The 25,589-nt window shown below is 39.9% G+C and overlaps 1 protein-coding gene and 1 non-coding gene across 2 annotated transcripts; both read right to left on the reverse strand.

Annotated features, from left to right (window-relative positions):
• Window positions 1-6,983: 6,983 nt before the first annotated feature.
• LOC148572120 (uncharacterized) lies at window positions 6,984-8,000 on the reverse strand. Its single transcript, XM_088507378.1, has one exon. The coding sequence runs from the start codon at window positions 7,998-8,000 to the stop codon at window positions 6,984-6,986; it is 1,017 nt and encodes a 338-aa protein (XP_088363504.1).
• Window positions 8,001-20,903: 12,903 nt separating this feature from the next.
• LOC148572121 (small nucleolar RNA R71) lies at window positions 20,904-21,007 on the reverse strand. The gene has a single exon (XR_015880490.1). It is a non-coding gene; the product is annotated as a small nucleolar RNA R71 (small nucleolar RNA).
• Window positions 21,008-25,589: the final 4,582 nt, after the last annotated feature.

A 25,589-nucleotide genomic window follows, 5' to 3' on the forward strand; every position in this document is an offset into this window, starting at 1 on the left:
GAAAATACTAATAATAATAAAACAAATTTAATTAAAAGAAAAATTATCTAATCTAAGCAATCAAACAACGAATAGTTATCAATCACAGTCAATCCCCGGCAACGGCGCCAAAAACTTGGTGCGGTTTTTTTTATAACCACACTTACTAACCGGCAAGTGCACCGGGTCGTACCAAGTAATACCTTACGTGAGTAAGGGTCGATCCCACGAGGATTGATGGATTAAGCAACAATAGCATTTGATAGGATTAGTTAGACAGACAGAAAATAGTGTTGAGATGCAATATAAAAGACATTAAACAATATCAAAAATATTGAAGAAAGGCAAGTAATTAAGATGGGAATAATATATGGAGAAGATAGTTAAGGTTTTAGAGTTATCAATTTTTCCGGATTAACTTTTCTTACTAACTAATTTAATTATGCAGGATTTAATTTATGGCAAACTGTATGTGACTAGACCCTAATTCCTTAGACCTTCCTAGTCTCCCCTAAAATTCATTAACTGCCAATTCCTTGGTCAATTAATTCCAATTAGAGGGTTAATCAATTTCTAGTTTATATGCCACAAAAACTCTAATTATCCAAGAGGTAAAAGGATTATATGTCACGTATCCTATTAAATTCAGATAATTAAAATTTAGGAGAAATAGTTTTCAAGCTGTTGTTCAGGTAAAGAGCTTTTCCAAGTTTTACAAGAACTCAAATAGAAAGAGGGTCATACTTCCGTTCCACCCAAATTCATAAAATAAAGAGCGAAAACAATTCTTAAATTATAAATCCACACATAAATTAAAATAGTAAAAGCAATAAAATTAATCCATAGAAATAGACAGAGCTCCTAACCTTAACAGTGGAGGTTTAGTTGCTCATGGAAAAGAGAAAATAAGGATTCAGGTAAAAATGTACAGAGTTTTCAATATGATGGCATCAGATCCCTTTTTATAACTAATCCTAATAAATTTAAAATCTAATATTTAAAATTAAACTTAAAATAATATCTTTTCCTAATTTAAGATTTGAATTTAAATTTGAATTAATTAACAGATCTTCAGTTGATGGGTGGGGACTACTTGTTCTGTCCATTCTGCAGCTTCTAATCTGTGTTTTCTGGGTTGAAAATTGAGTTAAAACAGCCCAGAAATCGCCCCCAGCGTTTTTCTGCATTTTTTGCACGTGGCACATGTGACGCGTCTGCGTCGTCCAAGCGTTCGCGTCATTTGTGCAGATTCCAGTCCACGCGTTCGCGTCAGGCACGCAATCGCGTCATTGCGATTTCCTCCATTACGCGCGGTCGCGTGAGCCATGCGTCCGCGTCGGTATTCGCTGGTCATCTCCTTGGCTTCTTCTCTTTCTCTGCAGAAACTCCATCAAATTCCGCCAAATGCTACCTAAAATAAACAGTATTGTACAAAACTCAAAATAACATCCATAGTGGCTAAAATATAATTAATTCTTAATTAAATTCAATAATTTAGATGCAAATTCACTAGAAAAAGATAGACAAGATGCTCACGCATCACGTGAAAGTTGAATGCTAATTATTAAGTCAAAGAGTTACATTGAAGCCTCAATAATAATAGAAACTCAAAAGTTGAATGCTTTCTTTACTCATTAGTATGAACTCCTTGATTTGGGGTTGTGAAAAATAAAAATTTACTTTGGATATAGATAATATATTAAAATAGAGATAAAATAAAAGGGTAAAATGAAATTTGGTGTGTTGTGGTTGGATGAAGATTTTGAAATGAAGAAGATGGAATGGAAGAGGAGATAAAGGAAAAGAGAGGGTTTGGTTTTGATTTGTATGAAGAAAATGAAAATAAAAGAGGGAAGGATCAGGGAAGGCTCGAGAGAATAAGAAGGGGGAAGGGGTTTAAGTGGGGGCATGTGCCCCCACGTGACTATGCACTTCTGTTTCCTTTTTTTTTCTTTGTGGGTATAACATTCCCTCCCCCTTAAGAAATTCAGTCCCCGAATTTTGAACTCATATACTACGATAGATGTGATTATTACCTTCAGACTCAAATAAATACGGATATTTATCGCGCATGGCATCCTCTACTTTCCAAGTTGCTTCTTCTATCGAATGATTCTTCCAAACAACTTTCACAGATGCTACTCTTTAGAACGTAGTTTCTTTACTTGGCGATCGACTATAGCCACTGGTTCCTCTTCAAATGATAAATCCTCCTTTAGCTCTATGGCTTGTGGTGCAAGCACATGAGATGGGTTGGGAAGGTATTTGCACAACATTGATATGTAAAAAACTGGATGAATCATAGACAACTTCAACGGTAGTGCCAAGCGATAAGCAACTGCACCTATTCTGTCCAAAATCTCAAATGGACCAATGTAACGAGGATTAAGCTTGCCTCTTTTTCCAAACCTCATCACTCCTTTCATAGGCGACACTCGAAGAAATACCTGATCACCCACTGAAAACTCTAAGTTACGCCTTCTGTTATCAACATAAGCCTTCTGCCTACTCTGAGCTGCTAATAAACGTTCTCTTATTATGCGAACCTTCTCAACTGCATCTTGTACCAAATTTGGCCCCAAAAGCTTAACCTCACCAACTTCAAACCACCCAATAGGTGACCTGCATCTTCTCCCATAAAGAGCCTCAAATGGTGCCATTTGAATGCTGGCTTGATAACTATTATTATAATAGAACTTGATCAAAGGTAGATAGCTGTCCCAATTTCCACCAAAATCTAGAACACAATACCTTAACATGTCTTCCAATGTCTGGATCGTCCTCTCTGATTGTCTATCGGTTTGAGGGTGAAAAGTTGTGCTAAGATCCAGATGAGTACCTAACGCTTTTTGTAAAGATTTCTAAAAATGAGAGGTAAAATGGGGCCCGCAATCTGAAATAATGGACACTGGACTTCTATGTAGTTTAACTATCTCATCAACATAAAGTTGAGCATACCGAGCTGCACTGAAAGTTGTTTTCACCAGAAGAAAGTGAGCTGACTTCGTCATTCTATCCACAATTACCCAAATTGAATCAAAACCTTTAAAACTACAAGGTAAACCTGTTACAAAATCCATCGTAATCCTTTCCCACTTCCATTCAGGTATCTCAATTTGTTGCAATAACCCAGCAGGTCTTTGATGTTCAGCTTTAACCTGTTGGCAGGTTAAGCAATGAGAAACAAAAACTCCTATGTCTCTCTTCATGCCTTCCCACCAAAACAATTGTTTCAAATCTTGATACATCTTATTGGAGCATAGATGAACGGTATACTTAGAATTGTGAGCCTCCTCCAAAACAGCTTTCTTCAAGTCATGGTTATCTGGCACACATAAGCGTTCACCACAACGCAAAACATCTTGATCAAGAGAAAAGTTTGAGTCCCTCTGGTGCACAAAAATTACTTCACAATGTAATTTCGCACAACTAACCAGCAAGTGCACTGGGTCATCCAAGTAATACCTTACGTGAGTAAGAGTCGAATCCCATGGAGATTGTTGGTTTGAAGCAATCTATGGTTATCTTGCAATTCTTAGTCAGGAAATCAATTATATTTATCAGTTGAATTGCGAATAAACAAGAGAGCATGGATTAAAGGTTACTTGTTATGCAGTAATGGAGAATATGTTGGAGTTTTGGAGATGCTTTGTCTTTAGAATCTCTGCTTTCGTCTGTCTTCTGATTCACGCATGCACGTCCTCCTATGGCAAGCTGTGTGTAGGTGGATCACCGTTGTCAATGGCTACCATCCATCCTTCCAGTGAAAAGGGTCCAGGTGCGCTGTCACCGCACGACTAATCATATGCAGGTTCTCAGTCGTACCGGAATAGGATTTACTATCCTTTTGCGTCTGTCACTACGCCCAGCACTCGCGAGTTTGAAGCTCGTCACAGTCATCCAATTCCAGAATCCTACTCGGAATACCACAGACAAGGTTTAGACCTTCCGGATTCTCATGAATGCCGCCATCAATCTAGCTTATACCACGGAGATTCTGATTAAGGAATCTAAGAGATATTCATTCAATCTGATGTAGAACGGAGGTGATTGTCAGACACACGTTCATGGATTGAGGAAGGTGATGAGTGTCACGAATCATCACCTTCTCCATAATTAGGCGCGAATGGATATCTTAGATAGGAACACTCATGTTTGAATGGAAAACAGAAATACTTGCATTAATTCATTGAGACACAGCAGAGCTCCTCACCCCCAACAATGGAGTTTAGAGACTCATGCCATCAAAGAGTACAAAGTTCAGATCTGAAATGTCATGAGATGCAAAATAAGTTTCTAAAAGTTGTTTAAATACTAAACTAGTAGCCTAGGTTTACAAAATGTGAGTAGACTATGACAGATGGTGCAGAGATCCACTTTTGGGGCCCACTTGGTGTGTGCTGGAGCTGAGACTTAAACAATTCACGTGCATAAGGCTGTTTTGGGCATTCAACGCCAGGTTTGGATCCATTTCTAGCGTTGAACTCCAACTTTTAATCCTTTTCTGGCGCTGGACGCCAGAATTGGGCAGAGAACTGGCGTTAAACGCCAGTTTACGTCGTCTATCCTTGAGCAAAGTATGGACTATTATATATTGCTGGAAAGCCCTAGATGTCTACTTTCCAACGCAATTAGAAGCGTTCCATTTCGAGTTTAGTAGCTCCAGAAAATCCACTTTGAGTGCAGGGAGGTCAGAATCCAACAGCATCAGCAGTCCTTTTTCAGCCTGAATCAGATTTTTGCTCAGCTCCCTCAATTTCAGCCAGAAAAATACCTGAAATTACAAAAAAACACACAACTCATAGTAAAGTCCAGAAATATGAATTTTTCCTAAAAACTAATGGAAACAAACTAAAAACTCACTAAAACATACTAAAAACTATATGAAATTAACCCCAAAAAGCGTATAAAATATCCGCTCATCACCCTCCCATTGCGAACATCTTCTATAAGCTTCCTTAGTTTTGGGTCATCACGTTGTGCAGCCTTGATCTGTTCTATTAGGGAAGATTGGGCTCGAACATGTGCTAAGAAAACTCCTGATTCTCCAAGGTCAAATTGAATTCCACCGGCCTCCAATTGATGGACTTCTTTAACAATTGGTCTCCTTGCAAGAGTGATATGGGCCAAGCTACCCATAGATTTTCTAATGAGGGCATCTGCTACAATATTTGCTTTTCCAGGATGATACAAAATAGTACAATCGTAATCTTTTAGCAACTCCATCTATCTCCGTTGCCTCAAATTTAAATCCTTTGGTTGAAATATATACTTCAAACTCTTGTGATCCGTATAGATCTCACAGGTCTCACCATGAAGGTAGTGTCTCCAAATCTTTAAAGCAAAGACGGCCGCTACCATTTCCAGGTCATGAGTTGGATAATTCTGCTCATGCTTCTTGAGTTGTCGCGAGGCATAGGCAATAACGCTGCCATGCTGCATCAATAGACAACTCAGTCCTATCCGAGATGCATAGCAAAAGACTGAGAATCCCCCAGACCCAGAAGGTAAAACAAGAACTGGTGCTGAGGTTAGACAAGCCTTAAGTGTCTGGAAACTTTCCTCACAAGCTTTTGACCATTGAAACTTCACATTCTTCTGAGTTAACTTGGTTAATGGTGCCAAAATTCTCGAGAAGTCCTTGATGAATCACCGATAGTAGCCGGCCAACCGTAGAAAGCTACGAGTTTCTGTCACTGTAGTAGGCCTTGGCCACTTCTGAACGGCTTCAACCTTTTTTGGATCCACCATGATTCCATCTTTTGATACCACATGTCCCAAAAATGTCACTTGATCAAGCCAAAACTCAGATTTAGAAAACTTAGTATAAAGCTTGTGATCCCTTAAGGTTTGTAACACAATCCTCAAATGATACTCATGCTCCGTAGCACTTTTCGAATACACCAAAATATCATCGATGAAAACGATAACAAAGCGATCTAAGAAAGGTTTGAAGACTCGATTCATTAAGTCCATGAAAGCTGCAGGCGCATTCGTCAGATCAAAGGACATTACTAAGAACTCATAGTGCCCATAGCGAGTACGAAAAGAAGTTTTTGGAATATCTTCCTCTTTTATCTTCAATTGATGGTACCTTGAACGCAAGTCGATTTTTGAGAAACAGGTAGCTCCTTGAAGTTGATCAAACAAATCATCAATCCTTGGCATAGTTATCTTATTGAGCTGACGATACCCGGTATGTCAAACTTCACAGTTTTGGAATAACAGCCCACATCAGCATGACAAGCTGCTAACCAATCCATGCCTAGGATGACATCAATATCTTCCATTGGTTCTAAAAGGATCAAATCAGCTAAGGTTTTAACCGTATTAATTCTAACAACACAAGACCGAAACACGACTCGAACCACCGTGGAGACTCCAAGTGGAGTGCCAACATGAAATGGGTGGGATAACAGTTCAGGTTGTTTATCGAAATGAGATGCAAGATGTGGAGATACATATGAATAATGAGAACCCGTATCAAATAACACTTGAGCATCTAAAGAACAAACTTGTAAAGTACCTGCCACCACAGCATTAGAAGCCTGAGCATCTTGACGTGTTAAAGCATACACACGTGTCTGACCTCTTACTCTTTAGCTCCCTCCTCTGTTATAAGTCTGACCCCTACCACTAGCTCCTCTACCACTAGGACCAGAAGAATTTCGAATAGACATAGCTGAAGAAGATGGCATTGGTGTGGTAGGACATGCAATACCTGGAGCAAAGCCTCCTCTAGGATTTGGACAATCCCTCCTAAGATGACCAGATTGACCACAACCAAAACATGCACCAGTAGCCTTGAAACATATACCGGAATGGTAGATCCCACACCACTAACAGTAAGATTTAGTTGGTCTTGTCTGATTAGAACCATGTCCGCTAGATTGAGGGGTGCCCCCAACAAAAGGTCTTGGACTTGAAACACTCATAGGAACAGATCCAGAAGAAGCAACCCCACCGAAAGATGTTTGAGGACGAGCTCGATAATCCGAATAACCTTACTGATTAGTCTGACCATGATGAAACTGAAATCCTCCTGAACTAGATCCACCAGAAAATTGTCCCTTCATCTTGGGCTTCTTACCAACATCCTTAAAAGCATTTCTCTCCACTATCCCAGCTTCAATTCCATAAGCAGAGTTTAGGACATCCTTAAAAGACATGCGTCTAACTTCAGGCATAAGAGTAGTGAACATAGGTTCTGCCAGTCCACGAACGAAACGACGAACCTTCATCTCTTCTGAATTCACCAAGTACGGAGCACTCTTAGAAAGTCTAGTAAACTCCTTAGCATACTCAGTCACTGTTATATTCTCTTGCCTTAATCTTTCAAAGGCAATTGCATCTTCTGCTTGCTTGTTAGCTGGATAAAATCGAGCGAGAAACTCTTCAGTGAACTCTTCCCAAGAAGGAGGAGGAAGTTCAGCTGCTTCTTTGCTCTCAAGAAGAGACTCATACCAATATCTTGCTGAACCACGCAAGTTGTAGGATACTAACTCAACAGCCCATTCCTTGGAGCACTTGAGAGCTCGAATAGCTTTCTTTGCATCCTCTAGATATTGTTGTGGATCTTTATCCAATGAATCTCCATTGAAAGTGGACGAATTCAACTTCAAATATTCTTTAATTGGCGGCTCTTGATCCCCAAACAATTGATGAACTCTATGAGGCTGAGGATTTAGCATATTAAGAATTTCTGCTCTGCTCCTATTTTGATTTGTTAGAACCTGTAATACCGCATTAAGGGTTTGATTCATTCCCCTTAATTTAGCTGCTAAGTCCGGTTGAGTCTCTCTTACTACGGGGTTCTCTTGAACTCTCTCGCGGGGTATCTCTCCTTCGCGCCTATCAGCTATTCTTTGGCTCCTTGGCCTTTGTCGAAGTGCTCCAAGTGGCGGAGAAACTGCCCTATTGGATTCAGCAGTATCAGGAACACCAACAGCTCCACCATGTCTTTTCTTAGGTGGCATCTTCCACCTATCGAGTAAGTAAAGTGATCGAATCACCAACGACATATGTATATGGAGTTCAAAGAGAATAGGACAGACAGAAAGAATTATGAGAACAAAGGATTGATGACAACTTCCTATAGGCCTCTAGTAACATCACACTTTGTGAAAATGGACCGGCTTCCATTTGCACAATTGTGATCTTACTAAAGAACACTTATTCCATATTACACAGGAAAACCTAAGACTCTGATACCACTATGTCATGGCCCAAACCCAGCCATGACTGACGCTCAAGAGACAAGTCCCTCAGCAAGCCAAACGACCAAATTTTCAGAAAAACAGACAGAATCTCCTCTGTTTCTAGGACCTTACCCACATAAATATTAAATCTCTCTATCAACAATAAACATCCATTTTCAAAGACAACAACAACAACATGCTCCAATCATATAGTTAAAACCATAAGTCTTACAACACGAAATCATAATTACTACCTAAACAATTCAAGATTCAAAATAACATAACCCACATGAGGATCCTGCCTGTGACATATGGAGCATTGACATAATCTAAATTTTGAGCAAAGGTTCCATTACATAATTACTTAGCCCTTGGAAAGAAGAAGGGCTCACCAAAATGACTAAGAGGTGGAATGGAACCTGGAATGACTCCTGTATCTGAAAAACATAGGAATATAGTAGGGTGAGTTTTGCAACTCAGTGAGCAAACATTACATCTATAACCCACACGAGACAATACAAAATTTATCTTGAAAATTATATTTCCTTTCAGAGATGAGAAATTTATATTAATTAATTATGCAAACAAATAGATAAGTAGTTAAGCGGATGAACTGAAATGGGAGTTCTCATTTCAGAAGTCAAATCAAATCAAATATTACATATCTAGGGCGACTCTACCTCTAAGGGTAGCCCTTTCCTCTAGTGTGCCAGTACGGTATAACAGATCCAACGTGTGGCCTACACGTTGGGCTAGCAACACCCCTGCTAGCTGAGGTCTGAGTTAGATGCATCTAAGTTAACGTCATAACCGCTGTAACTACGGTTTTCTAGTCAGAGTCTCCCAAACCAATCCAAACCAAATCATTTATAACAAATCTCTAATAATTATAACATATTACTAAATTTTCATATTAAATAAAAAATATATATAAGAATGCATACTAAAATTTAATTAAGTCAAATAAGAAAACATGTATGCTTTACAAAATATATAAATATTGTCTCTTGTGTATTTTTATAAAATTGTAAGTTTCACAAATCAATATTTATTTCAAAAATTCAAAAATCACAATAATAAAATATTTTCAAACTCCAAAATTAATTATTCAACAAAAATATTGATAATAATATATTTAAAAATAATTATAGATATAATATCCACTCACAACTTGATTCTAAGGAACCGGAAGCAACTCTGAGCGCGCCACTGAGCTACCACATGATGTCCAATCACTCTACAACTCTAGAAATATGACAACAATAATATTTGTGAGCTACTAATGTAGTCAATTAACACATTCTTACTCACTTTGACAAAAGTCCCAAATTTTCTAATCCTAATAACCCTAATTTCGGATTTTGCTATACCCCCAAGTATGGGGATGCTAAAAATTTGAGATATAGCTAATTATTGAGTCAAAGAATTACCTTGAAGCCTCAATAATAATAGAAACTCAGAAGTTGAATGCTTTCTTTACTCATTAGTATGAACTCCTTGATTTGGGGTTGTGAAAAATAAAAATTTACTTTGGATATAGATGATATATTAAAATAGAGATAAAATAAAAGGGTAAAATAAAATCTGGTGTGTTGTGGTTGGATGAAGATTTTGAAATGAAGAAGATGGAATGGAAGAGGAGATGAAGAAAAAGAGAGGGTTTGGTTTTGATTTGTATGAAGGAAATGAAAATAAAAGAGGGAGGGATTAGGGAAGGCTCGAGAGAATAAGAAAGGGGAAGGGGTTTAAGTGGGGGCATGTGCCCCCCACGTGACTATGCACTTCTGTTTCCTTTTTTTTTCTTTGTGGGTATAACAGTTATTAACTACTAAGTAAAATTTTTTGTTTGTCATTTGCTACTCTTCGCTATATTACTCAAAAACAAAGTATGGTCATTATCGGATGAGTAGTAGTCCTGGTATTATTATAGTATAAAAATGAATTACCTTGTGGATCCTTGATTGAGCTTTGATTTTGTACGTGTTTTAGAAGATGTTTGTAACACCCTACCACCCAAAGTCTTACGCTTAAGTCGTAAAGTAGATATGGCGAGGTATTACAAATTCTAAAAGTAAAATATGTACTTAAATATAGTTGAAAGAATTCATATCTAGAAGCGTTGAAAAATAAGTTAAACAAAAGCGAAAACAGAAAGTCGTGTCACACTCGTAAAGATATGTGTAAGCTGGATAAACGAGATCAAAAGGGAAGATAACCCACACAAACGTACATAAATATAGTTGAAATTATTCATATATAGAAGTCTTGAAAAATAAGTTAAACAAAAGCGAAAACAGGAAGTCGCGTCACACTCGTAAAGATATGCGTAAGCTAGACACACACACACACACACACACACACACACACACGACTTCCAAAGATACATATATCAAGCTCCAAACTCAACCTACGAAGCTAAGGCCGACCGGAGTGCGAAACTAAGGCCAACCGGAGTATATATATATAATCCAAAGTTATTCCACAACATAAATAAAATACCTATTTCTCCAAAAGTAACCTCTAAGAGGGAAAAATACAAAATATACATGCGGAGATTCTATATACATATATACATAGCCTAAAACAAAATTTAACAGCCCAAAAGACAGTTCTTCGCTTGTAAGGAGGGTCTTCAAATGCTCAACGAGGTGCCTCTCGACCTGCATCTGAAAAACAATAGAAATATGTATGGAATGAGAACCGGGGGTTCTCAATATGGTAAAGATTTCTTCATAGATAATATAAAAGGTCCCAAGAAAGCCAGATGCATTCCTAGAGCTTCGACACCTAGATTAATCTTAAAATTTATTCTGAACCAATAATATCAGTAATCTAACTAAAGGATCCCAACCCTATTCTAACTCTGCACCTTCTATCAATCTAGTTCTAATCTAACTTTAACTTAAACATTTTTCTTTCTATCTCCTCTAACCTTCTGAATTATCAGTAAGGCAGCCCTCTTTCACTCCTCCACCAAGAGAGGGCCTCTCAAAAGTATACACATACAGTTCAAACAAGGAAAAATACAGATAAAGGTACAATTACATCAAGTAGAATAAGTAGAAAATAAGTAGAGTTAAGTAGTTAAGCAAACCAAAATAATGCACACTCAAGAAAAATAGACGAATGCATATGTCCGTCCTATAGCTGATGAGTTTCATCTGTCGGTTATATACTGGTGCACGAAATTGTGATGTCCAGGCTCGAACAATCCCCGGTAATGGCTCCAAAGCTTGGTGCTCTGATCTTAATTCATAATTGTCACAACTTCGATACAACTAACCAGCAAGTGCACTGGGTCGTCCAAGTAATACCTTACGTGAGTAAGGGTCGAATCCCACGGAGATTGTTGGTATGAAGCAAGCTATGGTCACCTTGCAAATCTCAGTCAGGCAGATATAAAGTGATAATGGTGTTTTCGAATATTAAATAATAGAATAGGGATAGAGATACTTATGTAATTCATTGGTAGGAATTTCAGATAAGCGAATGGAGATGCTTTTCGTTCCTCTGAACCTCTGCTTTCCTGCTATCTTCATCCAATCAGTCTTACTCCTTTCCATGGCTGGCTGTATGTAAGGGCATCACCATTGTCAGTGGCTACATCCCCTCCTCTCAGTGAATAATATGCTCACACACCCTGTCACGGCACGGCTATTCATCTGTCGGTTCCCGATCATGCTGGAATAGGATTCACCCTCCTTTTGCGTCTGTCACTAACGCCCAGCACTCGCGAGTTTGAAGCTCGTCACAGTCATTCAATCATTGAATCCTACTCAGAATACCACAGACAAGGTTTAGACCTTCCGTATTCTCTTGAATGCCGCCATCATTCTAGCTTACGCCACGAAGATTCTGGTTAGGAGATCTAAGAGATACTCATTCTAGCTTAATTCATGTAGAACAGAAGTGTTTGTCAGGCACGCGTTCATAAGGGGGAAGGATGATGAGCGTCACACATAATCATCACCTTCATCACGTTCTTGGGTGCGAATGGATATCTTAGAAGCGAAATAAGATGAATTGAATAGAAAACAGTAGTACTTTGCATTAATCTTTGAGGAACAGCAGAGCTCCACAGCTTAATCTATGGAGTGTAGAAACTCTACCGTTGAAAATACATAAGTGAAGGTCCAGGCATGGCCTAGATGGCCAGCCCCCTAAACGAGATCAATAGTCTCCTAAGATGAACAATGGAATAAAACTGAGACCAAAGATCGTCAAAAAGACTAGTAAGAGGTCTTATTTATAATAAACTAGCTACTAGGGTTTACATGAGTAAGTAATTAATGCATAAATCCACTTTCTGGGCCCACTTGGTGTGTGTTTGGGCTGAGCCTAAATGTTGCACGTGCAGAGGCCATTTGTGGAGTTGAACGCCAGTTTCTGTGCCAGTTTGGGCGTTCAACTCTGGTTTTGGATCCTTTTCTGGCGCTGGACGCCAGATTTGGGCAGAAGGCTGGCGTTGAACGCCAGTTTACGTCGTCAATTCTTGGCCAAAGTATAGACTATTATATATTTCTGGAAAGCCCTGGATGTCTACTTTCCAACGCAATTGGAAGCGCGCCATTTCGAGTTCTGTAGCTCCAGAAAATCCACTTTGAGTGCAGAGAGGTCAGAATCCAACAGCATCAGCAGTCCTTTTTCAACCTCTGAATCTGATTTCTGCTCAAGTCCCTCAATTTCAGCCAGAAAATACCTGAAATCACAGAAAAACACACAAACTCATAGTAAAGTCCAGAAATGTGAATTTAACATAAAAACTAATGAAAACATCCCTAAAAGTAACTAGATCCTACTAAAAATATACTAAAAACAATGTCAAAAAGCGTATAAATTATCCGCTCATCACAACACCAAACTTAAATTGTTGCTTGTCCCCAAGCAACTAAAAATCAAATAGGATAAAAAGAAGAGAATATACTATAAATTCCAAACTATCAATGAAACAGAGCTTCAATCATATGAGCGGGACTTATAGCTTTTTGCCTCTTGAATAGTTTCGGCATCTCACTTTATCCATTGAGGTTCAGAATGATTGGCATCTATAGGAACTTCAGATTTCGAATAGTGTTATTGACTCTCCTAGTTCAGTATGATGATTCTTGAACACAGCTTCTTTATGAGTCTTGGCCGTGGCCCTAAGCACTTTGTTTTCCAGTAATACCACCGGATACATAAATGCCACAGACACATAATTGGGTGAACCTTTTCAGATTGTGACTCAGCTTTGCTAAAGTCCCCAATTAGAGGTGTCCAGGGTTCTTAAGCACACTCTTTTTTTGCTTTGGACCTTGACTTTAACCGCTCAGTCTCAGGTTTTCACTTGACACCTACACGCCACAAGCACATGGTTAGGGACAGCTTGGTTTAGCCGCTTAGACCAGGATTTTATTCCTTTAGGCCCTCCTATCCACTGATGCTCAAAGCCTTGGGATCCTTTTTCTTTGCCCTTGCCTTTTGGTTTTAAGGGTTATTGGCTTTTTCTGCTTGCTTTTTCTTTTTCTTTCTATTTTTTTCGCCTATTTTTTTCTCTTTTTTTTTTCTGCAAGCTTTGTTTTTTGCTGCTTTTTCTTGCTTCAAGAATCATTTTTATGATTTTTCAGATTATCGAATAACATGTCTCCTAGTCATCATTCTTTCAAGAGCCAACATATTTAACATTCTTAAACAACAACTTCAAAAGACATATGCACTGTTCAAGCATACATTCAGAAAACAAGAAGCATTGTCACCACATCAATATAATTAGGCTAAGTTCAAGGATAAATTCGAAACTCATGTACTTCTTGTTCTTTTGAATTGAAACATTTTTCATTTAAGAGAGGTGATGGATTCATAGGACATTCATATCTTTAAGACAAAGTTACTAACTACTAATGATCATGTAATGAAGACACAAACACAGATAAGTACATAACATAGAAAATAAAAAACAGAGAAAGCAAGAACAAGGAATGAATCCACCTTAGTGATGGTGGCGTTTCCTTCTTGAGGAACCAATGATGTCCTTGAGCTCTTCTATGTCTCTTCCTTGTCTTTGTTGCTCTTCCCTCATTGCTTTTTGATCTTCTCTTATTTCATGAAGCATGATGGAGTGCTCTTGATGTTCCACCCTTAGTTGTCCCATATTGGAACTCAATTCTCCTAGGGAGGTGTTGATTTGCTCCCAATAGTTTTGTGGAGGAAAGTGCATTTGAGGCATCTCAGGGATCTCATGGAAGTGAGCTTCTTGCGCCTCTTGAGCTCCATGACTGGGCTCTCTTGCTTGCTCCATTTTTTTCTTAGTGATGGGCTTTTCCTCTTTAATGAGGATATCTCCCTCTATGTCAATCCCAGCTGAATTGCATAGGTGGCAAATGAGGTGAGGAAAGGCTAACCTTGCCATGGTAGAGGACTTGTCAGCCACCTTGTAGAGTTCTTGAGGTATAATCTCATGAACTTCCACCTCTTCTCCAATCATGATGCTATGGATCATGATGGCCCGGTCTATAGTAACTTCAGACCGGTTGCTAGTGGGAATGATTGAGCATTGAATAAAATCCAACCATCCTCTAGCTATAGGCTTGAGGTCCAATCTTCTTAGTTGAACCGGCTTGCCTTTGGAGTCAATCTTCCATTGAGCTCCTTCTACACATATGTCCATAAGGACTTGGTCCAACCTTTGATCAAAGTTGACTCTCCTTGTGTAGGGGCGTGCGTTCTCTTCCATGTATGGCAAGTTGAACGCCAACCTCACATTCTCCGGACTAAAATCTAAGTATTTCCCCCGAACCATTGTAACATAGTTCTTTGGATCCGGGTTCTTACTTTGATCATGGTTCTTGGTGATCCATGCATTGGCATAGAACTCTTGAACCATTAGGATGCCGACTTGTTGGATGGGATTTGTTAGAACTTCCCAACCTCTTCTTTGAATTTCATGTCGGATCTCCGGATACTCATTTCTTTTGAGTTTAAAAGGGACCTCAGGGATCACCTTCTTCTTGGCCACAACATCATAGAAGTGGTCTTGATGGGCTTTGGAGATGAACCTTTCCATCTCCCATGACTCGGATGTGGAAGCTTTTATCTTCCCTTTCCCTCTTCTAGAGGATTCTCCGGTCTTGGGTGCCATCAATGGTAATGGAAAAACAAAAAGCTATGCTTTTACCACACCAAACTTAGAATATTGCTCGCCCTCGAGCAATAAACAAAAGAATAGAAGAAGAAGAAGAAATATGGAGAGGGAGAGGGAGATGTGGTTTCGGCCAAGGAGAGTGTAGAGGGGTGTGTTGTGTGAATTTGATGAAGAATGGAGGGCTTTATATAGGGAAGGGAAGGGGGGTTAAGGTTCGGCCATATGGGTGGGAAATTGGTTTTGAATTTTGAAGGTAGGTGGAGTTTATGAGGTAGGTTTATGGGGAAGAGGAGATGGATGTGAGTGGTGAAGGTTTAGTGGGAAAGAGAGTTTATGGGGTTGTGTGAAAGAGAGTGGTGAGAAGAAGTGAGTGGAGGTAGGTGGGGATCCTGTAGGGTCCACAGGTCCTGAGATGATCCTATGGGATCCACAGATCCTGAGATGATCCTGTGGGGTCCACAGATCCTGAGGTGTCAAGGTATTTACATCCCTGCACCCATTAGGCATGTAAAAATGCCTTTGTACCCAACTCTGGGCGTTCAGCGCCAGGTTGGTGGCCATTTTGGGCGTTCAACGCCCATTTGTGTGCCATTTCTGGCGTTGAACGCCAGAACCATGCCTGTTCTGGCGTTCAGCGCCCAGCAGCTGCCCATTTTGGGCGTTCAGCGCCAGAACCATGCTCTGTTCTGGCGCTGAACGCCAGACAGATGCTCTTCCAGGGTGTGATTTTTCTTCTGCTGTTTTTGATTCCGTTTTCAATTTTTATATTTATTTTGTGACTCCACATGATCATGAACCTAAGAAAACATGAAAAATAATAAAAATAAGAATTAGATAAACATTGGGTTGCCTCCCAACAAGCGCTTCTTTAATGTCAATAGCTTGACAGTGGGCTCTCATGGAGCCTCACAAATGTGCAGAGCTTTGTTGAGACTCCCCAACACCAAACTTAGAGTTTGGATATGGGAGTTCAACACCAAACTTAGAGTTTGGTTGTGGCCTCCCAACACCAAACTTAGAGTTTGACTGTGGGGGCTCTGGTTGACTCTGCTTGGAGAGAAGCTTTTGCTGCTTCTTCTCCATGGTTGCAGAGGGAGATCCTTGAGTTTTGAATACAAGGGAGTTCTTATTCCATTGAAGGACTATTTCACCTCTGTTAACATCAATCACAGCTCTTGCTGTGGCCAGGAAAGGTCTTCCTAGGATGATGGATTCATCCTCTTTCTTTCCAGTATCCAGGACTATGAAATCAGTAGGTATGTAAAGGCCCTCAACCTTTACTAATACATCTTCTACTTGTCCATAAGCCTGTTTTCTTGAGCTGTCTGCCATCTCTAGTGAGATTTTAGCAGCTTGCACCCCATAGATTCCCAGTTTCTCTATTACAGAGAGGGGCATGAGGTTTATCCCTGAACCAAGGTCACACAGAGCCTTAAAGATCATGGTGCCTATGGTACAAGGGATTATGAACTTTTCAGGATCCTGTCTCTTCTGAGGCAATGTCAGTTGATCCAGATCACTTAGTTCATTGATGAATAAGAAAGGTTCAACTTCCCAAGCATCAATACCAAATAATTTGGCATTCAGCTTCATGATTGCACCAAGAAGCTTGGCATTTTGCTCTTCAGTAACATCCTCATTCTCTTCAGAAGAGGAATACTCATCAGAGCTCATGAAGGGCATAAGGAGGTTCAATGGAATCTCTATGGTCTCTAGATGAGCCTCAGAGTCCTTTGGTTCCTCAGAGGGAAGCTCCTTATTGATCACTGGACGTCCCAGGAGGTCTTCCTCCTTGGGATTCACGTCCTCTCCTCTCCTCACAGGTTCGGCCATGGTGCTTATGTCAATGGCCTTGCACTCTCCTTTTGGGTTCTCTTCTGTATTGCTTGGGAGAGTACTAGGAGGGATATCAGTGACCCTTTTACTCAGCTGGCCCACTTGTGCTTCCAGATTTCTAATGGAAGACCTTGTTTCATTCATGAAACTTACAGTGGCCTTAGATAGATCAGAGACTAGATTTGCTAAATTAGAAGCATTTTGTTCAGAGTTCTCTGTCTGTTGCTGAATTGATGATGGAAAAGGCTTGCTATTGCTAAACCTGTTTCTTCCACCATTATTAAAGCCTTGTTGGGGCTTTTGATCCTTCCATGAGAAATTTGGATGATTTCTCCATGATGAGTTATAGGTGTTTCCATAAGGTTCACCTACGTAGTTCACCTCTGCTATTGCAGGGTGCTCAGGATCATAAGCTTCTTCTTCAGGAGAAGCCTCTTGAGTACTGTTGGATGCAGCTTGCATTCCATGCAGACTCTGAGAGATCATATTGACTTGCTGAGTCAATATTTTATTCTGAGCCAATATGGCCTTCAGAGTATCAACCTCAAGAACTCCCTTCTTCATAGGCGTCCCATTACTTACAGGATTCTGATGCCAAGGCATCATAGGCTAGTTTCACTAGCATTTTTCTGTTAGTTTTAGTTGTTTTATGCATTTTCTTGAGCTTAAAGTAACCAAAAATGGTTAAATGAAGAACAAAGTAATGAACCATCCAAACAATATGATTTTGATGCAAATTCCATGAGTTTTAGTTGTATTACTTAAATGCTATGAATGAAAGATTTCTCATGAAATTTTGCAAGACTTTGATGCAATTGTTTGGATGATTTCAGGGAAGAAGAGGCTAAGCAAGGAAGCAACAAAATCAATAAAGGAAGCTTGAATATCACATGTGGAGTTTAAGTTCCAGTTTAAGCCTAAACTGGAGCTTAAACGCCAAAATCATGAAGGATAAGAAATGCTGGGATTGAAGTTTAACCTCCAGTTTGACCTCAAACTGGAGGTTAAACGCCAGAATGAAAAGCCTCACTTAAGGAGCATTCCACGTTTAACCTCCAGTTTGACCTCAAACTGGAGGTTAAACGCCAGAATGAGTATGCCACCCAGGGAGGAGTTCCACGTTTAACCTCCAGTTTGACCTCAAACTGGAGGTTAAACGCCAGAACCAGGAAGAGTACCAGGGGCCATTCCACGTTTAAGCTCCAGTTTGACTCAAACTGGAGCTTAAACGTGTTCGATAGTTTTTTCACTCCAAGGTTGCTCTCTCCATCTCCACGTTTAACCTCCAGTTTGACCCCAAACTGGAGGTTAAACGTGTTCGACACCTCCAGGGCCACCATTCCAAGCTTCCACGTTTAACCTCCAGTTTGACCTCAAACTGGAGGTTAAACGTGTTCGACCTCCAGTATGCCTCCACCCCTTTCCACGTTTAACCTCCAGTTTGACCTCAAACTGGAGGTTAAACGTGTTCGATCCCCAGGGCTACCCTCTTCCATTTCCACGTTTAAGCTTCAGTTTAACCTTAACTGAAGCTTAAACGTGCTTCTACAAATGGCCTCACTGGAAGTGTCTGGCGTTTAAGTTGCAGTTTAAGCTTAAACTACAACTTAAACGCCACTCTTGAAAAGGGTTTCTGGGCCAAAAACATTGTGATTTAAGTTAGTCTTTGAGCACAATTATTAACTTAAACTTACTTTGGTATGAAACCCAATTGAATATCATGGTTTATGGGATTGGGCCTGAAGGATTGATGAGTTTGAAATCTCAATTTATTGAGTCATGTGTCATTATTTGATTATCACTAAGTTGGCTCAATAAATGTTACAGGATCTGGATCAACAACCTCATCAAGATTATGGATCATAAACCCAAGGCAAAAGGAAAGCAAGGAGAGGCCTCAAAGCCCAAGAAGCACAACTGAAGCTCAATATAGAAAGTGTATAAATAGGATAGAAGTTAAGTTAGAGGGGACTTTTACTTTCACTTTTAGCTAGTTTCTTTTTCTTTGTAATTGAATTCAGAGCTATGATTCACTAAACCCCCTTTCATTGGGTTAGGGAGCTCTATTGTAATTCAATGAATCAATAATAGTTTATCTTCTTCTTCAATCTTTTCTCTTGAATTTTGTTAGAAAGCTTCTCGATCTAATTCCATTGAGTAGTTGTCTTGGGAAAGAGACTACTCATACTTGGAATCCTTCGGAGCCTTGGGAAAGGAATGAAGGATTCATGCTAGAGAAGCTTTCTCACAGTGGATTGGATTGGGGTTTGGATGGATATTGTGACATGTAATCCTACCAAATTGTGGTTCATGAAATTGTGTGGTATAATCAGTGATCAAGCCTCATCTCTTCTTATGAACATTTAAACCAAGGGATTGGGAATTTGTTTGTTTTTAGAGAGCATTGGTGAGCCAAGGAATTGGGATCCAATCATATAAGATTGCCAAGCAAATTTCAATGAATGCATTGGTTGAGGAAGAGATTTACATGTTTGATTCGGAGATTGCAATATCTCCTAAACCCAATGAATTCCCCATTTCTGATTTCCACTTTCTCTTTACATTCTGCAATTCAATTCTTGCAATCATCCCCATCCCCTTTTAATTTCAGCAATTTACATTCTGCTCTTTAATTCATGCAATTTAAGATTCAGCCATTTAATTTTCTTGTCATTTACTTTTCCCGCCAATTTTACATTCCGCAATTCTCATCTCAAATCTTGATTCCGCTCAACTAGAACACACTTCTAATCCGAATTGCTCACTCAACCAATCCTTGTGGGATTCGACCTCACTCTATTGTGAGTTTTTACTTGACGACGATAACCGGTGCACTTGCCGGAAGGAATTTTGCCGATCGTGCAATTTCCTAAATCGTAGCATAACACGTTTATGCGCATCAAGTTTATGGCGCCGTTGCCGGGGATTGGTTTTCGATTGACAATTCTCAAATTGGAAGCTAACTAGATTGAGCAATTTTCTCTTGCTTTGTTAATTCTGTTCTAGATACTTGTTGAATTTTAATTTCTGCACTTGGTTACATGCTTTCTTTCTTTACGCCTTTAGATTCATGCAACTAACTCACTGACTCACTAACTGTTTGATTTAATTCCTCAATTGATCTAACCATACTCTTCCATTAACCAAGAGTATTTCACTTGTTTGTGTTTGAGCTGTGTTCTTGTATGACAGGTAGGAGAGGAGAGACATCAACTCCTCCATATACCGAACCAGAGAGGACTCTTCATAGACTTAGAAGGGAAGCAAGAGGGAAGAGAGTAGTGGGAGAAGAGGAATCTGAAGGAGAATCTGAGGACAATTTTGAGGAAGCTTTAGATCTCAACATGGATAGAGAAGTTCATAACCATGAGAGAGCTGATGGAAACAATGCCATTCCTGAGAGGAGGGTTCTTAGTTCATACATAAACCCAACCTCTGGGAATTGTGGTAGTAGCATCCAGAAACCACCCATTCAGGCCAACAATTTTGAGCTCAAGCCACAGCTAATATCATTGGTGGAAAATCATTGTTCCTTTGGAGGAAGTGCTAATGAAGACCCAAACCAACATCTCACAAAATTCCTGAGAATTTGTGACACTGTGAAGTCCAATGGAGTCCAGGAAGATGCCTATAAACTGCTCTTGTTCCCATTTTCACTTAGGGACAAGGCAGCTAAGTGGCTGGAATCATTCCCAAGGGGGAGTCTAACCACATGGGATGAGGTGGAAGGCAAGTTTCTGGCACGTTTCTACCCTCCACAAAAGGTCAATAGGCTTCGATCTGAGGTCCAGACTTTTAGACAACAAGATGGCGAAACTCTCTACGAGGCATGGGAGAGATTCAAGGACTTGACAAGGAAATGCCCACCAAACATGTTCCATGATTGGGTGCAATTGCACATCTTCTATGATGGGCTCTCTTATGAATCAAGGAAGGCTGTAGACCATTCATCAGGAGGTTCATTGAACAAGAAAAAGACCGTGGAAGAAGCCATTGAAGTGATCGAGACAGTGGCTGAGAATGAGTACTACTATGCATCAGAAAGGCACAACACTAAGGGAGTCATGGAGCTGAACCATGTTGATACAATTCTAGCCCAAAACAAGGTGTTTGCCAAGCAACTAGCAGAGCTTACCAGGCAATTAGAAACAAAGCAAGTGGTTGCAATACACACACAAGATCAAGAGGAAGTAGGAATTGAAGGAGGTGATTGGGATGAGGTTAACTATGTGGGAAACCAACAAAGGCAATCATATGATCCACACTCCAACACTTACAACCCAGGCTGGAGAAACCACCCAAACTTTGGGTGGGGAAACCAACAAACCCAACCACAAAACCACAAACCTTACAACCACAACCAACAAAACAATTCCACATACCAAAACTCCAACCAAAGATCATACCAAGCCACACAAAACACTTACCCCCAATCATCATATCATGGCCAAAATAATCAACATACCCAACCTAATCCGAACCAACAATTTCAAGATCAATTAAACCGGATGGAAGGAATGCTTGCAACCATGAGCCAAGACATAATTGAATTGAAGGCTTTTAAGGAAGAAGTAAATTCTAACTTGCAAAACCAAGGAGCTGCCATCCAGAAGCTAGAAAATCAAATTTTGTATTTGACTAAGCAAGCCCCTGGGACAAGCAGTTCTCATACTGTTAAGGCTATTGCAAGGGAGGAATGTAAGGCCATAACCCTCAGAAGTGGAAAGAATCTAAAGGAGATTTCAAGGGAAACCACAGAGGATGAAGTAAAGGAAAATGTGAAAGACAAAGAACAAGGACAATCTGTTACACCGTTTGCAACAAAAGAAAAAGAAAAAGAGGTCTTGAAGCCTTACACACCTAAAGCACCTTATCCTCAACGTTTGATGAAAAGTGAAAAGGATGGCCAATTCTCCAGGTTCTTGGAGATTTTCAAGAAGCTTCAAATCAACATTCCCTTTGCTGAAGCAATAGAGCAAATGCCACTCTATGCAAAATTCTTAAAAGAATTGATGACCAAGAAGAGAAGCTGGAGAAATGAGGAAACTGTGTTGTTAACTGAAGAATGCAGTGCCATCATTCAGCACAAATTGCCTCAGAAATTGAAGGACCCAGGCAGTTTCCAAATCCCCTGTATTATAGGAGAAGTCATGGTGGAGAAGGCCTTGTGTGATTTAGGGGCCAGCATCAATTTGATGTCGCTAACAATGATGAAAAGAATGAAGATTGAAGAGGCCAAACCAACAAGAATGGCCCTCCAATTGGCAGATCGAACTTTTAAATTCCCTCATGGGATAGTTGAGGATTTGTTGGTGAAGGTGGGAGAATTTATATTTCCTGCTGATTTTGTGGTGTTAGATATGGAGGAAGAAGCCAAAGCTTCAATAATTCTGGGAAGACCCTTCCTAGCTACTGCTGGAGCCATCATAGATGTACAAAAGGGTGAACTCACTCTTAGACTCCATGATGAGAAATTGGTGTTTAATGTATTCAAGGCAATGAGCTATCCATCAGAATCACTAAGGGAATGCATGAGGGTTGATGTAGTGGACATTGCAGTACAAGAAACTTTTGAGGAAACAATAAAGGAAGTGGCAGAGGAGGAGTTCACCAAGGATATTGAAGTTAGTGATATCAAGGATGATGACACAACTATGCTAAGCAGGCCAGAGAAAGTGAAAGAAGAAAAGGAAGCACCAAAACCTGAACTCAAAGCATTGCCCCCTAATCTCAAGTATGCATACTTGGGTAGTGATGAGAGTCACCCTGTTATCATTAGCTCGGCCTTGAGCCAAGAACAAGAAGAAGAATTGATCAAGGTGCTGCAAACTCATCAAGATGCCATTGGATGGACCCTAGCTGATTTGAAGGGGATAAGTTCATCCATATGCATGCATAAAATCTTGTTAGAAGAAGATGCTAGACCCTCCATTCAAGCTCAAAGAAGATTGAATCCCGTCATGAAAGAAGTGGTACAAAAGGAAGTGAGGAAGTTATGGCAGGCAGGGGTAATCTACCCCATTTCTGATAGCCCATGGGTTAGTCCCATCCATGTAGTTCCCAAGAAAGGTGGCATAACGGTGGTGCCAAATGAGAAGAACGAACTCATACCCACAAGAACCGTTACTGGGTGGAGGATGTGCATAGACTACAGGAAGCTCAATGAAGCCACCAGAAAAGATCATTTCCCACTCCCATTCATGGATCAGATGCTTGAAAGGCTTGCCGGACATGCTTACTATTGTTTCTTGGATGGATATTCAGGCTACAACCAAATAGAATTTGACATTGAAATCAAAGACAAGAAGGGTGTAGAGAACAAGGTGGCAGATCATTTATCAAGGATACCATGTGAAGACGGAAGCACACAAAGCACACATGTAAATGAGTGCTTTCCTGATGAACAACTCATGCTAATTCACAAAGCACCCTGGTTTGCAGACATAGCAAACTTCAAGGCCACTGGGAGTTTACCTTTGGAATTTAACAAACATCAAAAGAAGAAATTGGTAAATGATGCCAAATACTTCATCTGGGACGAACCATACTTGTTCAAAAAATGTTCCGATGGCATACTCAGAAGATGCATATCCGAGGAAGAAGGAAGGGAAGTTTTATGGGACTGCCATGGCTCCACTTATGGAGGGCACTTTGCAGGGGAAAGAACAGCAGCTAAGGTGTTGCAGTGTGGTTTTTATTGGCCTACTATTTTCAAAGATGCAAAAGAATTAGTGAAGCACTGCCCTGAATGCCAGAAAGCTGGGAACCTGCCAAGAAGAAATGAAATGCCACAACAATTCATTCTGGAACTTGAATTGTTTGATGTATGGGGGATAGATTTCATGGGACCATTTCCCTCCTCATACTCGAATAATTACATTCTTGTGGCAGTAGATTATGTCTCCAAATGGGTTGAAGCAATAGCAACTCCAACCAATGATAATAAGGTAGTCATGAACTTCCTCAGAAAACACATTTTTTGCCGTTTTGGGGTTCCAAGAGCAATCATCAGTGATGGAGGAAGCCACTTTTGCAACAAACCATTAGAGGCATTGCTCCTAAAATATGGAGTCAAACACAGGGTAGCCACACCATACCATCCACAGACAAGTGGGCAAGCCGAAATATCTAACAGAGAACTCAAAAGAATCCTGGAAAAAACTGTAGGAACTTCAAGAAAGGACTGGTCGATTAAGCTAGATGATACTCTTTGGGCATATAGGACAGCTTTCAAAACACCAATTGGAATGTCTCCTTACCAACTAGTATATGGAAAAGCTTGCCATCTGCCACTGGAGTTGGAGCACAAGGCATACTGGGCCTTGAAACTTCTGAACTTGGACAACAAAGCTGCTGGAGAAAGAAGGATGTTGCAAATTCAAGAATTGGAAGAATTCAGAGCGGAAGCTTATGAGAATGCCAAAATTTACAAAGAAAGAGCAAAGAAGAAGCATGACAGCAACATAGCCCCAAGGAAATTTAAAGAAGGGCAAAAAGTATTGCTCTACAATTCTAGGCTAAAGCTATTTTCAGGGAAGTTAAAATCAAGGTGGTCTGGACCATTCCTTGTCACCAAGGTCTCCAACTATGGACAAGTAGAAATCATGGAAGAAAAGTCGCAACGAACCTTCATTGTTAACGGTCAAAGACTCAAACATTACTTGGGAGATGTGGAGGAGAAGGACAAAGTTAAATATCACCTCAACTGAGGAAGCTGACCGTCAAGCTAATGACGTTAAACAAGCGCTTGTTGGGAGGCAACCCAACCTGAGGTAATACCTTTTTGCTGTTTCTTTTATTTGTTTCAATAAAAGGGGTAAAGTAGTTTCTGTGCATTGCAAAGAATTAAGTTTGGTGTTTCACACCAAACAATGAATTCATGGATCCATAAGTCAAAGGGGAATGTGTGACTCTAAGTTTGGTGTTCCACCATAAAGACCAACTGAACACAACAACCTTTGAATTATGTGAAAGGAACAACTATTCTAAGCAGTCACAGAAATGCTTAAAACCCTTAGTAGCAACATCATTCCAAGATAACTCAAGGATTCAAAGAACACAGAGAAGTAAGTGGGAGACTAAGTTTGGTGTTCACACACCAACTTAAGAATCCGATACTTACCCACACATAGTTGAGCTAACCACTTAAGTGCTTGAGGAGCAAGCAACTTCATTACTCTTTGCAGGAAAGGAAACAAGAACCTTAAAGCATGAAGCAACATTTAGGAAGAAGAAGGAGAAATCAAAGTGTTTCCTGACAACAAAGAGAAAACAAGGAATTTCACAAGGTGGTATTATTCCTTGATAATTCTTTAAAAAGGTTAAACAAAAGCATGCGTGTTCTGGTTTAAACTGTAAATGTTGACTCTTTCTGGAATGTGTAGTTTTTTTTTGTTAATTGCTTTGAATAAAGTGAATGCTTAGATGTTTGGATATAACTTCACCTTCTTAAACAA

The sequence above is a fragment of the Arachis ipaensis genome, chromosome B3 (assembly GCF_059453495.1).
Source record: "Arachis ipaensis isolate K30076 ecotype BB chromosome B3, ASM5945349v1, whole genome shotgun sequence".
NCBI lineage: Eukaryota > Viridiplantae > Streptophyta > Magnoliopsida > Fabales > Fabaceae > Arachis > Arachis ipaensis.

Excerpts from the sequence above, each read along its gene's own strand:
- LOC148572120 (XM_088507378.1), bottom strand. The coding sequence starts at position 8,000 with ATGTCGTTGGTGATTCGATCACTTTACTTACTCGATAGGTGGAAGATG.